Genomic DNA, 16,695 nt, shown 5'->3' on the forward strand with positions numbered 1-16,695 from the left:
TTTGGCTTTTGAAAATGAATACAGGAGGGGCTGGGGATTTAGCTCAGCGGCAAAGCGCCTGCCTGGCAAGCGCAAGGTCGTGAGTTTGGTTCCCGGTACCGGAGAAAAACCAAAAAAAAAAAAAAGAAAATGAATACAGGGTGTAGAGTTTGGGAAAAAAAAAAAAGCAAGTTGAGTGTTCCAGCATGTTATTATGGAAAACCAAAACATCCTCTAGGATACATTGATGAAAATGAAGGCAGACTTGCAAATAAATACCTTCTCACATTTTACTCTGTATACTTTAAAAGTTGAGTATGTATCTTTGAGATCTTTTTTGTGCTTTATACATAGTTTGAGTTGGTCCTAGCTTTGCGCAGTGGCAGTATCGTAGCCAGTGAGGTTTATCCGAGGCGCGATTATTGCTAATTGAAAACTTTGAGTTGGTCCTCTTTGGAATTCGTTTTACATTTTGCTTTCATATAAATGGAATGGTACTATATTGTTTTATGACCTTTCTTTTCCATTTAACAATGTAAGATAGTGGGCCATTTTTTTTCTAATGAAGCTCTAATGAGCTCATTCTTTTTAACAACTTCAGCAAAGCGTTCAGTAATATATAATTTTAGTCATTTTTATACTGTTTGCATTATTTCTTTTTTTGTTGTTTTAACTGTTATAAACTTTGTGTGTTTGTACTTTTTTTTCCTGATGCCAAGAAGTGGAATGGGAGGTCTCTTGGTATCTTTGGGTTTCTGAGCTGTGGTCTCTAAGTGAACTTCCCTTGTCCCTGGCACAGGGCAGAGCAGCGATAGTGAGGACCTCCCTGCCATGGACACCTCTAGTAAATGTACTCCAGTAAAGCATCTTAGTGCCCCGAAGCCACCAAAGCTTGCGCGCTCTCCTGCCAGGATCTCTCCTCACATCAGAGATGGCGAGAAGGAGAAGCAGAGAGAAAGGCATCCCAATTCCTCCCCGCGGACATATAAGTGGAGCCTTCAACTCAGTAAGAAGCTCGTAGATAACCTGAGAGTATATCGAAAGGTGGAATCTATAAAGTGTCAGGCTTGGCTTGATGTTTATAAAATAAGGAGTGGTGAATTAGCAAGAAGAATATATGAATTTTATAAAGCAGTGAAACTGCAGTGCCCTTTATATATAATACTTTATGTTGACGTTTTCTTACGTTTTTATGATCACTTAAGTATCACATGTTTAATATAGAAAATCTGGATTATATAAATAACTGAATAATGAATTTAAATCAGGGCCAGGGGTATAGCTCAGTGGCATAAGCTCCTGCCTGGCAAGCACAAGGTCCTGAGTTCGATTCCCAATACCAAAAAAAAAAAAAAGGCCAGGGAAATAGCTCAGCAGGACAAGTGCCTGCCTGGCAAGCACAAGGTCCTGAGTTTGATTTCCGGTACAAAAAAAAAAGAATTTAAGTCATGTCGTTCCAGTCTAAAGAGCTTCATTTAGCTGAATATGATAGGTCTTAATAAACAAGAGCATTTGTTAATTTTTAAAAGAACTGTCATTTTTTTCCCCCCACAGAATTACTTTAAAATCTCAGTTAACTTTTTTTCCCTTTTAGGTGAATTAGATAACATGAACAGTACAGAAAGAATCTCTTTTCTCCAAGAAAAACTACAGGAAATCAGAAAATACTACATGTCTTTGAAGTCTGAAGTTGCAACCATAGACAGGAGGAGAAAAAGATTAAAAAAGAAAGACAGAGAAGGTAATTTTATCAAACTTCCCCCCATTTTTCCAGTCTCTGTCTTCTCATTTCTGAAGATTGCTCACTGTGCGTGTAGAACACATCCATGAGTATTTCCTTTTCTGCTGCTGTTACCGCAGTGCGCCCTTGGGACGGCAGCATACCGTTTTGCAGTGGAGACGGTCATGCTGCGTGTGCGGGTTCTCTAGAAGAGTTTACCTGTGGCAGCTGTGCGACCACAGGCGCCCGTCTGTTGTCACAAGGTTTGCCAGATGGAGTAAGGCATAAGGCTTGCTCTCGAGGTACTCTTGTGGGGCCGCAAGTCACCTGCGGAGCAGCCCACAGCACTGTGACACGGCTCGACTGCATGGATTGGACAGACATGCTGCACACCCTGGCAGGTGATACAGGTACAAGACAGTTAGGTGGGACCATGCGGGACAAAGCGTGTCTTCCGGGGGTGCTCGCCAATCTAGCAGTCGGTGGGAGAGGTGACCTTGGAGAGATCACATAGAGAGCAGTGTCTGAGTAAGACCTTAAAACGTATGTGGTGACTTAGTTACACACACATTTATCCCGCTAAACCCCCATGCTGCACTGAAGTACCAGTAAAGGGAATTAAAAGCCCCATAGGCCAGACGCACCAGGGATCAAATTAAAGCAAGGAAGAGTTAGTTATTACACACCAGTAGAATTGCAGGAAAAACAGTGCCAGTTGCTAAAGAAAATATAAGGAAAGGGAATTTATGTATTCGTTGTGGCAGAACAAACGGTACAACTACTTGAGTAGTACTGTACCTTCCAAAGCTGGAAATGCGCGTAGCACATTAATTCTATTTCTTTCCTTTCCTTTTGATACCAGGTATGGAACTCAGGGCCTCACAGTTGAGAGGCAGGCATTGCACTGCTGAGCTACATCCCTGGCCCTATATTTCTAGATGTATTTGTGGAGGTTTTTTTGAAACAGAGTCTTGCTATATAGTTCATACTGGCCTTAAACGCACTGGGTATGGGGCTGGGGTTTTAGCTCAGCGGCAAAAGTGCCTGCCTGGCAAGCACAAGGTCGTGAGTTCGGTTCCCGGTACTGGAGAAAAACCAAAACCAAAAAAACAAAACAAAACAAAGAATGTGTGACATACTGGGGCTGGGGATTTAGCTCAGTGGCAAAAGTGCCTGCCTGGCAAGCGCAAGGTCGTGAATTCGGTTCCTGGTACCGGAGAAAAACCAAAAAAAAAAAAAAAAAAAAGTCACTGGGTAGCTCAGGCTGGCCTTAAATTTGCAGTGATCCCCCTGACTCAGCCTCCTGAGCTTGGATTGTGGGCATGTACCACCATCCTCAGCTATAAGTGCATCTTTCGGGTCTAGAGAAATTCTTATACCTGTAGCCACGGAGAACTACATTGCTTTGAATTAAAGAAAAAATGGAAAATTACCTGAATAAGTATTCATAAGTAATGGGTGGATGACTAAATAGTGCTTTGTTTTGTTTGGTTTTTTAAACAAGAGAGCAGTGGTTTGTTCATTTAAAAAACATTATCCAAGCATGGTCTCTTGGCTACTCAGAGGACTAAGGCAAGAGGATGGCTAGTTCAAGGCCAGCCTGGGAAAATTGGTAGGACCCTGTCTCAAGGGTGTGTAGCCTGGATTTAACTCCCTCTTCTGGGGAGAAACAATGAAAACCATAAATACCCCCAAGGTGAACAGAATAAGATAGCTAACTGAAGCAGAGAAGAAATGTCAGCAGTTTATGGCGGGGCAGCTGAGCAGCTGACTACTGACGCCATCTAGCAAAGGAGACAGTGCTGAAACAGCTTATCTCTCCAGTGGGACGAACAGGAGCAGCCAGTTCAGAGCGCTTACCTTAGAAGCGCTCCGCCAGCAGGGAATGATGGGGCTGGAAATGGGACTGGTTGGAAGTGCAAGGAGGGATGGAACCCTCCCATCCCACCTTGTAAGTCAAGGTTCCATCTCTCCCCAGTCCAGCAGGAAACAGCAGGTTTACCTCACAAAGGAGCGGGGGCCAGGGGACTTGGAGACGCAGGGGGGTGAGCCACAGCTGAAGGCGAGGTTGGGCGTTAACTGGAAGTAGTAGGTGGAGTACAGATTGAATGAATAAGACTCCTGGCCCTCTTCTGACCCGAGATCGAATCCTCTCGGCTCCCTGAAAGTTGCAGCCAAGTTTATTCTCTTTCCTGAGAGTATCTGAGGATTCTTTTCAGGGTGTTGCTCCCCGAAGAAAGACTTACCTAAGGCAGATGGACGCTCCTGAACCAGAAGGGGAGGTCCTTGCTGGTCACAACATGTGTGTGGCCACACTGCAAAGCCCCAAGGCCCAGATAGGGCTTCCAGTCAGCCTGCTCATTCCCTCTCTGAGTGTGGAAGCTGTGTGGCCAGATACTTGAGAAAAGCCTCTAAACAAAGACAGAAGACAATAGAAAAAGAGAATAAAAAGAAATGTGGAAAAAACAATGTACCATAATTTTTTCGAAAGCACAAAAGTTTGATCCTGTTTTAAAAAAATCAATAAAAAGAATCTCTTAAAAATATGACAGTGGAAATGTTTCTAAAAATTATGCCAGGGATATAGCTCAACGGCATAAGTGCTTGTCTGGCAAGCCTGAGGTCATAAGTTCGATTCCTGGTACCCCCCCCAAAAAAAAAAAAAAATTAATAGAAGCGATAGCCACAAAGCTGAAGAAATCCCTCTGGTTGGAAAGTCAGAAGCACAGTGGGTAGGAGTGAGGAAGTAGGAGGGCAGGGTCTGATGAGATCCAACTTCTGGATCATGCAATTTCTAGAAAGAGCACTGAACAAACTTGGGATGAAGTTTCCATCAAAGAAGTAGTATTCTAAAATCCCACAACTGAAGGACGTGATTAGAAGACTGGAAATCTTCATGTGCCTTCGTAAAGAATGAGGAGGAAATCAGGCTGAAGTGCATGGTGAAATTTTAGAAGTCCACAGCAAAGAGAAGATTGCAAACGTTGATCACATGTAAAATACTTGCAAAAGAAATGGGTCTCTGAACAGCAACCAGTTTCTTTTCTCTTTGCTATTTTTTTGGCAGTTCTGGGAGTTAAATCCAGGGCCTTTGCATTGTGCTACATCCCCAGCCTTTTTTTTTTAAATTTTGAAATGGGGTCGTACTAAACCTGCCCAGGCTGGGCTCAGAGGTTTGATCTTCTGCTTCAGCCTTCCGGAGCACTGGGAGCACAGGGGTGTGGGACGGCGCCCAGCCACATGCAGTTCCGTAGGTCAGACTTCTCAGTGGAAACTTGAAGGCATGTCAGGAAGACAACGTGAGGTCCAGCAAAAAGGAATTCCCACACAGGAAAACAGTAAAGCCTCATTTCATGGCAGTGGTGAGGGAAGCTAGAGTGATGGTTGCGTGGATGGTTGGGAAGTGATTGCAGCAGGAAGGGGTGGAGCGGGACATCCCAGGAGGATGTCAGTGAATGAATGAGTGAATATAAACGCCCTGTCTTTGTTGAGAGATGTAAGTGATGAATGACTGATACAGTAAGTTGTGTGTGCCCTTGAGTTCTCCAAGTGCAGCAGTTTGTAATTCTTGGAAATAGCGTAGAGCCGTGGAATGTCAGATTGTCTTTTTCTATTTTTATTTTTTAACTTTATTTTTTATTAGTGCATATTTGTCATGCATATTGATTATATTTATCACAGGGAATTTATACCTATTCGTACTGTTATCTTGATTCTTTTTTTCCCACTCCCCTCCACTCCCTCCTTTCAACCCTTCTTCCCCTGCCCATTTACAAAACTTCGTTTCCTTTTTTTGTTCTATCCTCCTTTTCCTTTTCCCTTCTTGCCCTTCCCCTCCTGTCCCCTTCCCATTTGAACGTATTCGTCCTACTTCCCAACATCTGTCCATTTACCCTTTGGGTTTCTCACACAAAAGAAGTTTCAGTATTTAAACTTGTCTGTCCAATTTATTTGACTTAAGATCACGGTCTTGAGGTGCCTCCTTTTACCTAAAAACGACGGTTTATCCTTCTTTTTGGCCGAGTAGTACTGTACTGTATATAAATACCACATTTTCTTTATCCATTCATCTGTAGATGGGCATCTGGACTGTTTCCAAGATTTAACTACTATAAATTGTGCAGCTATAAACATGGCTGTGCATGTATCACTGTGATTTGTTGCTTTTATCTCTTTCTGCAAGATACCAAGGAAGGGAACAGCTGGGTCAAAGGGAACCCTCTAGTTTCAGTTTTTTGAAGAATCTTCATACTGATTTCCAGAGTAGTTATACCAATTAACCTTTTTACCCGGCTGGAAATACAGCTCAGCGGCACAGCACCTGCCTGGCAAGCAGGAGGTCGTGAGTTCAATTCCCGGTACCACAAAAGAAAAACAACAACAAAAAACATTTTTACCAACAATGAGGAAGGGTTCCTTTCTCCTCACAGCTCCACCAGCATGTGTTACTGGTTGAGTTGTTGATAATAGCCATTCTTTTCTAGATGAGATAGAATCTCAGAGTTGTTTTCATTTGTATTTCTTGAATGACCAGTAATGTTGAGCATTTTTTCATATATTTATTTGCAGTTTGAACTTATCTGAGAAGTATCTATTCATTTCAAATTCCCAATTTTTGATTGGGTCTTTAAATTTGGGGGTAGGGCCTGGTTTTTATGAGTTCGTTATATATTCCAGATGCTAGTCCTTTGTCTGAGGAGAAGTCGCTAAAAATTTCTTCCTAATTTGTGGATCAGCTCTTCAGTGTTTCACCATGCAAAAGCTTTTTAAATTGATATGATCCTAGTTGTTCTTTGTAATTTTTCCTGTGTGATCAGGGTTTTGTTCATGCAGTCTTTGTCTATAACTGTGGTGTCTTCCAGAGTTTTACCTATTCTGTCTTCCAGCAGGCTAAGTGCTTCAGTTTTAATGTTCAGATCCTCGCTCCATTTAAGTTTTAGTTTAGTGCATGTAGAAGAGATACAGGTCTAGGTTCAATTTTTGGTGTGTGGAAATCCAGTTCTCCCAGCACCATTTTGTAAAGAGGCTATTTTTCTTCCAGTGAAGGTATTTGGCCCCTTTGTCAAAGATGAGGTAGGTGAATATGCTTGCAGTTGTTTCTGCATCTTCTGTTCTGTTGATCGTCAGGTCTTTTTTGCCAGTACCATACTGTTTTTATAGTTTAATTTCAAGTCAGGGGTTGCGATACACCCCGCATTGTCTTTGTTGCCTAGAATTTGTTTTGCTATTCTGGGTCTCTTCTGGTTCCATGTGAATTGTACGATAGTTTTCTCTAGTTCCGTGAGGAATGCTGTTCGTACAGAGGCACCTCAGTTCGCAAACTTAATTCATTCTGGAAAAAATGGCCACAGTCATGTTCATGCAGGGAAGGTGGCCATGGTCATGTTCGTCACCTGATGCAGAGTTCGCAAACTAAAATTTTTGACAAATGCTCCTGTTTGCAAATCAGGTTGTTCAGAAATAAAAGCATTCATGAATTGAGTTACCACTGTATTTTGCTTGGGATTGTATTAAATTGGTATACCAATTTTGCAAGTATGGCCATTTTCACTACATTGGTTCTCCCTATCCAAGAACAGGGGATATCTTTCCATTTTCTGATATTCTCTTCCATCTCCTTTTTCAGAATACTATAGTTTTCAATGTATAGGTCTTTCACTTCCTTAAGTATTTCATTTTTGCTGATTCTGTTGTGAGAAGTGTGGCTTCCCAAATTTCTTTCTCAAGTTTGTTGTTTGTGTACAGGAAGGCTACTTATTGATTTTTGTTTTGTTTTGTTTTGTTTTTAATCTTTTTGAGACAGGGTCTCATCATGCAGTTTAGGCTGGACTTGAGCTCACTTTGTAGCCAGGCTGGTCTCGAACTGGCAGAGATCCTCCTGCCTCAGCCTGCTAGTGCTGGGATTACAGGTGTGCACCACCACATCTGGCTCTATTGATTTTTGAGTGTTGACTTTGTATTCTGCTTTGCTACTGAATTTGGTTATTCTAGGTGTCTTTAAAACATTATGTCACCTCAAATAATAATAATTTAACTTCTTTCTTTCCTATCCATATTCCTTTTATTTCTTCCTCCTAGTTGCTCTGGTTAATGTTTCCAGAACTGTACTGAGCAAGAGTGGTGATAGTGGGCATCCTTGTCTCGTTCCTAATTTTAGAGTGAAAGCTTTCAGTTTTTGTCCACTTAGCATGATATTGGCTGTTGGCTTATCATAGACGGTTTTTTGGTTTTTTTTTTGTTTTGTGTTTGTCTTTTTGAGACAGGGTCTCACTATGTAGTTCAGACTGGCCTTGAGCTCATTCTGTAGCCCAGGCTGGCCTCGAAATCATAGTGATCCTCTTGCCTCAGCCTCCTGAGAGCTGGGATTACAGGTGTGCACTGCCACACCCAGCTAGATGGTTTTTATCAGCTTGAGATAAAGACCATCTGTTCCACTTTTCTGTGTGGTTTTCATCATGGATGGGTGTTGGGCTTTTTAAAATGCTCTTTCTGTGTGTATTGAGATAATGAGTGGTTTTTCTCCTTCATTCTGTTAATGTGGTGTATTACATTTGCATTCATTGAACCATCCCTGCATCCTTGGTATGAGTCTTACTTGGTCATGGTGTATAATCTTCTTGATGATTTGCTGCATTCTGTTTGCCAGGATCTTATTGAGGATTTTTGCCTTTGTGTTCATTAAGGAGATTGGCCTGTAGTTCTCCTTTCTGGTTGGCTCTTTCTCTGGTTTTGGTGTCAGGGTAATGCTTGCTTCTAGGAATGTGTTTGGGAATATTGCTTCCCTTTCAATTTCATTAAAAAGTCTGAGGAGTATGGCATTAGAGCTTCTTTAAAGTTCTTACGGAATTGAGCAGTGAATTCATCAGGATCTGGGCCTTTCTTTGTTGGTAGTTTTTTTTTCTTCAGTTTCATTGACTGATACTGTTTTTTATATTGGGTTTTATATCTTCATCTTTGGTGATTCATACTTAACTAGGAATCTGTCCATTTTTTTCTGAATCTTCTATATTAGAGTACAGGTTCTCAGAGGAGGTATTGATCATCTGGATTTCTGCAGGGTCTGTTACAAGCCAACTCTTCAATTTATTGGTTCTTCATACTTTTTTCTGAGTCTCAATTGCATTAATTTTTTGCTCTGATCTTTATAATTTCTTCCCTTGTATGCCCTTTGAATTTAATTTGCCCTTCTTTTTTTAGAAGCTTGAGGTTCAACTTCAACATTAAGTTATTTATGTGAGCTTGTTCTATTTTTCTGATTGGGGAATTCAGCACTGTAAAGTCCCCTCATTGGACTTTCATTGTGTCTCGTAAGTTCTGGTTTGTCATATTGCTGTGGAACACTCTGTGGATATCTACTCAGTTTATTTGTTCAGAGGTTTGGTTCAGCTCAGATAGTTCTTTGCTGATTTTCTTTCCAGTTTATCTGTTTGAGACAGTGGGATATTAAGATTCCCCCATTATAATTGTACTAGTGCTTATCTGGGGTTTTGTTTTGTTTTGTTTTTGTCTTTTCGAGACAGAGTTTCACTATGCAATTCAGGCCTTGAACTCACAACAATCCTCCTGCCTCAGCCTCCTTAATGCTAGGATTACAGGCATACACCACCACACCCAGTGCTTCTTTGGTTTTTGATATCTGTTAATGATTGTTTTATATAGATGGCTGCCCCAGTATTTGGTTCATCTATGATTGTTATTTCTTCTTGAATTGTTCCCTTAACAAGTATGTATTGACTTTCTTTGTCTTTTCTGATCAGTCTTGGCATGAAAACCAATTTGTCTGTAAACAGAATAGCTACCCCTGTTTTTTCCGGGTTCCTGTCACATGGAGTATTGTTTTCCATCTTTTTATTGTCAGTCTGTGAATTTCTTCATGGGTTAAATGTGTTTCTTGTATAAAGCATATTGTTGGTTCTTGTGTCTTCATCCATTCTGGCAGTCATTCTTTTGGTGAATTGAGATCATTAACTGTGATGGTTGTTACTGATCTGTATTGACTTATCCTTGTCATATTAATTTCCTGTTGTTCATTGATCATTAACTGTGATGGTTATTACCTGTATTGACTTATCCTTGCCATATTAATTTCCTGTTGTTGGTTCCCTTTCTTTCCCTTCTGCTTAACTGCTTCCCTTGCCTCGTGAATTCTAGTATCAAGACCTCTTTTAGAAATTACTATTTTTCAGAGATGTCTTCTGGGTTTAGCTTTTGGCTTTTGAGTTTGTCTCAAGATCCTGCCTGTTCAATTTATTAGGAATAAAAGGTGCAGCCTGTTTGGCCTAGCATCACGTTCTCTGGTACTGGACTAGAGTATTGCTTATGACCCCCAGACAATCTAGGTACTGGCAGACAAGATCAATTGATCATAACAACTGTGTCACCTTGGCTGAAGTAGTACAATCAGTAATAACAATAACATCAAGCACAGATTGGAAAATGACAAACTATTGTAGTCAGGTTTTACAAGGGAAACAGTTTAATACAGGACACATAATTTATAGGATTATTTTATAATAGTTAAACAGTCAGATACAAAAGAGTACAGGAAGTCTGTCCACACACTGAAGATCCAAAGAATCCAGCTGAGGGCCTTGATCCCGCAGCAATGTCCTGCATGAGTCAATCTCTAAAGACCGAGAGCACATGACAATGCCCTTCATGAGTCCAACTGGAGGTCAAGAGCCCATGACAATGTCTCATGCAAGTCTCTATCAGGAATGTGCACTGGGAAGGCCCAAAGATCAGTGGTGGAAGCTAGAAAGTCTGTGCCAGTGGGCTGAGAGATCTGCACTGGAACCAGAAAGTGACAGCGCCCCACTCCCCCAAAAAAGAACCACAGCCGTCCTCAGCAACAGTGAGGTTCTGAGCTCCTCTGATGATGAGAACAGCTAAGTTTATATCGGGAAAGCCAGCATGACAAGCTGCATCTTTTTACTGTCAGTAAAAAGAACCAACAGCACCAGCTCTTCCTGTGCAGTTCTCCTTTTTATGTTGTTAGCAACAACCCTCAGATGGGCCCTCCACATCTAGTACCATGCTGATACAGTTCAGCTGGTTGTTACAAGTTGATCACCAGTTGTCAATGCACTACATAATTATTAATTTGTGGCCTTTTAACCATAGCTACAAGACTTATAGATATATAACAAAATCTAAAACAAATCAGAAAATTTTATACACTAAATATCCACTCGAGAGAGCTATTTTACCCTAAGGGGAGAAAATTTAAAAAGGGATAAGAGGAAAAGATAGAGAAATAAGAGAAAGAGATTAGAAGCAAGGCTGGATGACAAAGGAGGATTACTCAAGCCTTGGGAAACTGGTGAAGAAGACAAGAAGGAAAGAAAGAAGGAAACAAGAACAAAACAAACAACTGGATGTGGTGGCACATACTTGTAATCCCAGCACTCAGGAGGCTGAGGCAGGAGGGTTGCCGCTAAGTTCCAGGCCAGCCTGGGCTACATAATGAGTTCCAGGCCAGCCTGAACCACACAGTGAAACCCTGTCTCAAAAAATTATTTTAAAATTTTCAAGAAAAACACCAAAAGCCAAAGAAAAGATAAAAAAAAATAACCTATAAAATAGCAGAGTGCCTCATGAGCAGATAGTCATCCATAACCCATGTGATGGCCTCCTAAAGAGTTGTGGTAAAGCCACTTGAGCATTATTTTTCCAGATCACACACCTGCACTTCTAGCTTCATGATTCTGATACCTGACAATTACTGGAAATTCTTTGGGTATAAATTCTCTTGGTCTTGTGACCCTAAAATAAAGCAAAAATTCGCTACTATAATGAGAATTCATTTTAGGTTTAACTTATATTTTGTTTGGACCAAGCCAAGTTCCTTCCTGGAATCTTTTAAGTAAGGGTTTAGGAGTTTATCCTTTCATCAATATTTTGTGGGGTGCCCTTCTCACCTGCCTCGTGCTGTGGACTGAACCCACATCTATCCCTGAGCTGCCCTCCCAAGCGTTGTGGTGTCCGTTTTGAACCCTTGAGTGGAGCTGACCGGAGGCTGACTGCACTCCCTTGAGCCAAAGGGAACGCTTGTTGGCCGTTTGTTTGCTCTTCATACAGAACTGAAGGTGTCTCCAATTGAAGTGAATAATGTTAAGAATCTCCTCATTTTCTCTTGGCTACGTGTTTGTGTTTTTGAGTCTAATACAGTTCTTTCGATTCTGCAGTGTCTCACGTGGGAGCCTCCATGTCATCGGCTTCCTCCGACACTGGAATGAGTCCCTCCTCGTCATCGCCCCCACAAAACGTCCTTGCCGTAGAATGCAGGTGATACACATTTCCTCTGCCTTCCAGCGATGTGCTGCCATGGACATAGCTTCCACAATCCCAATGGACAACCACAGAAAGCACTCAGCTGGTTTCACATTGCTAAGTAGATCCTGTACACTTCCCCGGACTGGATTTATCTGTTCCCTCCTGTCTTGTTTTCCTTGTTGCAAAACCAAGCTGATAAATAATTGAAGGTTAGGCAGCCTGCCATATTTGTCAGAAGTTTCCCTCTTCATTTCTTTTTCATTTTTGGTGATACAGAAAAAAGGGCACTTAGCAAATTTGAATTTGTATGATAAAGCTTTCAGGTGTTACTGAAATCATAGACAAGCAAGTGCACATGATAAACACCAACATCTTATCCAGCTGAATAGTTACTGCTGCACTTTCACTAGGATGTGTTTGGACACTTGGTGAGTGGGGGGTTTATATTTTGTTTTTTATTGTTGTTTTTTTTTTTTCTAGTGGAAGCACTTGCTTTTTAGAACTGCCAAAGTCGATGTTCAGCAGCGTGCCCAGGTTTAAAGGTGTAAATGGGACAAAATAAATTGTGAAAGGAAGTGTAGTTGACTGAAAATTACAGTGGTAATAAGTCTTCCACTTTTTATAGGACTTTTGAGCACACAATTATGCAAATATTTTAATGTTTATTAATGTGTACAGTGGAATTGTGAATAAGTTTTCAGTGGACTATCTTATCCCTTGACAAAAATATTTTGTCTTTTTTCTATGTAATTTCAGAGTTTTTATTTTGTTACAAAAATACAAAAATGAAATATATAACAACAATGAAGTTATTTAACAAGATTTCTAAAGCTGAAATTTTTGTGTAAAATAAGGTATTATCTTGCAACTTGTTAAATATATTTATTCAGACATTGGATGTTGTATTTTTATGTATTTTTAAAAATATTAATAAAATGGAAAAAAAGACACCTCTAGGTTAATTCACTCTTTGGATGACACTAGCTTGCAGCTGTCCGTTTTTCAGGCGGGTGCGTTCAGTAACCCCACCTGTGCAAGGGGGTCTGTCCTGCAAACAGAGCAGAACTGTAAACGGGCATCTGGGTTGTTAAAGTGAGTCGTTAATTAGAAACTTTGGCAGTCCTAGTATTTAAACTTTCTTGAGGATCAAAGCTTGGTTGCCCTTAAACTGCTTTGTCACAGCGTTTATGTTTGCTATACTGCCGAATAAATTTATATCTCCCGAAGTTGAGATGCAACAAATAAGTAAAGCAATTATGTATGCTTTGTCTGTGAATTGTTCCACAGACTGATACATCTTGTAAATAATTCTTCCACAACCATGTATTTAAAGCAGTTTTGCATATACATTATGTAAAAAGGTGATTTTTTTAAGAGCAATTTTTAAATTCATGTTTATACATTGAGAAGGTTTTTTAAACCTCCTTTTCTGTGTTTCATATGCTGTAGAGTATTGATCTAGATGCTCTAGATTGTATATCACGATCTTATTTACAAGGACAAAGTCAGAGCTAACCCTAGTGATGGCACATAGCTTACTGATATCATTGTTTCCTAAGTTCACTTTACCATATTGTGAATTTGTGATTCAGATTCCTTCCATCTTCTCAAAGAATTAAAAACAAAAAAGTACCCTTGTAAAATGCACTTTTCTGTCTTTTCTTTGCAAAGCAGAAGTATTTCAATGTAAAATAAAAATGGAGCTCAGCGGTCAGTATTAATAAAGGCCATGTTTTAAACATAGGCTTTATATTTTCAGTTTTCATTTAAATGATTGCTTTTTCCCAAATGTCAGTAACTTATAATTGAAAATCAGATTTCACAAAAGGAAGCATTAGGGGCTGGGGATTTAGCTCAGCGGCAAAAGCGCCTGCCTGGCAAGCGCAAGGTTGTGAGTTCGGTTCCCAGTACCGGAGAAAAACCAAAAAAAAAAAAAAAAAGGAAGCATTCCACTGTATTCCTCAGTCTTTACAATAAATATTTCTAGAATTTAATTATAAAAATGAAAAAGTGTCATTTAAATCTAGTTGAAACTAGCAGTCTTAAATTTATATATTAGATATTTTAATGATTTCCTTCAGTAGCAATATAATAAATCTAAGACAACTAAGTTATCAGTTTGAGTACTGACTCTGGTTAATTGATACAAATTTAGTAGTGAAGTATTGGAATGTTGCTATAGAGAGTAAAATTGCATATTCATTGAAGAGGTATATAAACATTGCTTAAATCCTTTTATTTGGAGGCTGGAAAAGATTATGAAATTAAGTGAATATTGCTTAGGCATTGCAGTTCAAATATTGGGAAACTTTTGATATCTCTTGCATATGACTAAGAAAAAGTATAAAGACACTATCTAAAATTAAAGGTACTATTTATAAAAATCATGATAATTATTTATTTATGTAATTTTGGTACTGGGAATTGAACTCACAAACTTGCCAGGCAGGTGCTGTGCCACTGAGCTATATCCTCAGCCACCAAATGTCATATTTAAAAGGCTGTGTAGCTTTCTGTTTTAGTATTCCATTGTGTGATTTTGTTGTTTTTGTATTAAATTTATAGTTTTCCTATCCTTAAGAAAGACAGTTTAAAAAAAACAAAGAAAGTTGTACTTAGCCCATTTTAAAAGAGCACACTACCTAAGCCGGCCATGGTGGCACACACCTGTAATCCCAGCACTCGGGAGACTGAGGCAGGAGGATTGCTATGAGTGTGAGGCCAGCCTGGGTTGTAAAGTGAGTTCAAGGCCAGCCTAAACTACATAGTAAGACCTTGTCTCAAAGAGACAAAAAAAATTTTAAAGTATAAAATAAATAAAAGGCCACTACCTACTGCATCTGAAAATGATTTGGTTTATACAAATCTATTAGGAATCACCTATTCATTTGCTGTGTACCTTTATTAATGCCCTGTGGTTTGACATAGCTATCACTTTGTGAAGATACTCAAAACTATATTCAACGACACAAAATCTATTAACCACAATTAATTCATCAGTCATTTATTATTTTCTGTGAGGCAGGCAGTATGCTAATTATGCTAAGACCCAGGAACAACAGCAGACAAGACACAAGTTCCCCGTTCTCATGGGAAGTGTAGTCAGACGGGCTGCACGTTAAACAGGTAACACGGCGTTCTCCACTGTAGGCCTGAGAAGCCTGTGAGCTTACAGTGCCTGGAAATCATGATTCAGAGCCCAGCGAGAACGGAGGCTGGGAGGGCTTTGCAGAGAGTTGACCATCCATTGAGCACCAGCGAGGTCGCGAGTAGTAGTGACCCGTGAAGAGTGGCGGATGGCACGGTGTCGGGAGCACGCAGGGGAGGAAAGGTCGGCAGGAGTCAGCGCCAGAGCGGGCCTGCGCAGGAGCAGGTGAGCCGGGCGGAGCAGGTGGCCCCGGACTTGCGCTGCCTTGCTCCGCCTTCGCTCTTCTGTCCCCCTCCTGCCATCCCTGCCTGCCTTGAGCTCTCTCAGGAGCCACTTCACCCAGAAGTTGCTGCTGACTGTTGACCACCACCCAGTCCCACCCTCTTTATGCCCTGGTGTCTTTAGTGGCAGCTGACCTCCTGTTCTGTGAGCGTGGATGTTCCTGCGCTACTCGAGGATTCGTTTACTAATGCTCCTCAGTCATAGGTGTGGCCCAGGAAATGCCCGGCCTGCCATCCAACACACAGTACGCTGCTCAGAAAGTGTTTCATTAAATTGAGAAAAATTACTTTCAAATGCTATTGTTTCTGCCTTTTTTTAAATTGGTCATCCTTATGTAGAAAGCAAGACGTTTAAGTCTTCAGTGTTCCTTTTACAAAGTGATAATGTTAAAATACCATGTGAGAAGTGCAGTCTCATCTCTTACTTAAATATTCCTTAGCTGGTGAGTTATGTTTGCCTTCTCCCATCCAGTTTCTGTGTACACACAGGTGTCCATCCCATCACAGGAAGAGCCCCGTGTGACAGCTTGTCATTAGTGAAGGCCGACTCACTCAGAATGGAGTTAAGGAGGAATTTCCACATGCACATAGTCTTTTGAGAGTAGAAAATTTTGTCAGTTCTTTAAATTTTTTTTACAAAATCGAATTATTTTCAGTGTTATAAGCACAAAACACCCTTTTTATTTGTGTACACCCACTGTGTACCTTTAAATAAAGCAGGGCAGTGCTTATAATGTTGGTATTTGTAGTTAACAGAATTACAAGGCTCTCTTCACTTTGTCCTCTGATGCCTGCAGAATGCATTTGAGAAGTGGTGGTGTGGAAAGCTGAAGGAACTTCATGGAAATACGCACAGGCTGTCTGAATCAGGTCGCCGGTGCAGGGCTGCCACAGCCAGCAAGTACAGACCCAGTTAAATGTGAGTCTTAGCCAAACAAAGTAATTTCTAGCATCAGTGTGTCCCAGGGAAAACACTCTCACTGAAATTCAAGTGTAACTATTTTAACTGTGACCCCTACACTAGTTTCTCTTCTGTCACTTCCCAAGACATATTTATTGTCGTCTAAAGGAACTTTTTTGGTCTCTGATGGAAGATAACAAACTGCTGGAGTTTCTCTTAGTTTCCAAGGGCAGGCCACAGTTGATTTTTAACAGTCTTGAAGGGGCATGATCTCCAGGACTGACCCTGTAGATAACATGAGGCTAAGTTCTGTCCAGCGGTAGTGAGTGTACACAGATTTCTGTGGGCACGTTCTCTGGATGGCCACTGTTCCAGTGGGGTGCTCCTCTTT

General features: G+C 40.6%; 1 protein-coding gene across 2 annotated transcripts in view; it reads left to right on the forward strand.

The window, feature by feature from the left end:
- Window positions 1-13,715, forward strand: part of Arid4a (AT rich interactive domain 4A (RBP1-like)) — a 70,080-nt gene extending 56,365 nt beyond the window's left edge. The window contains exons 22-24 of one of the 2 annotated variants that reach the window (XM_005399212.2): window positions 779-985; window positions 1,574-1,720; window positions 11,887-13,715. In XM_005399212.2, the coding sequence (XP_005399269.1) occupies window positions 779-985; window positions 1,574-1,720; window positions 11,887-11,990 (458 nt within the window). In that variant the 3' untranslated portion in view covers window positions 11,991-13,715. The remainder of the gene's footprint in view (window positions 1-778; window positions 986-1,573; window positions 1,721-11,886) is intronic. The other variant, XM_005399213.2, reaches the window with a different exon arrangement.
- Window positions 13,716-16,695: the final 2,980 nt, after the last annotated feature.

Source organism: Chinchilla lanigera, unplaced genomic scaffold (assembly GCF_000276665.1).
Source record: "Chinchilla lanigera isolate Chin_1 unplaced genomic scaffold, ChiLan1.0 scaffold00065, whole genome shotgun sequence".
Classification (NCBI taxonomy): domain Eukaryota; kingdom Metazoa; phylum Chordata; class Mammalia; order Rodentia; family Chinchillidae; genus Chinchilla; species Chinchilla lanigera.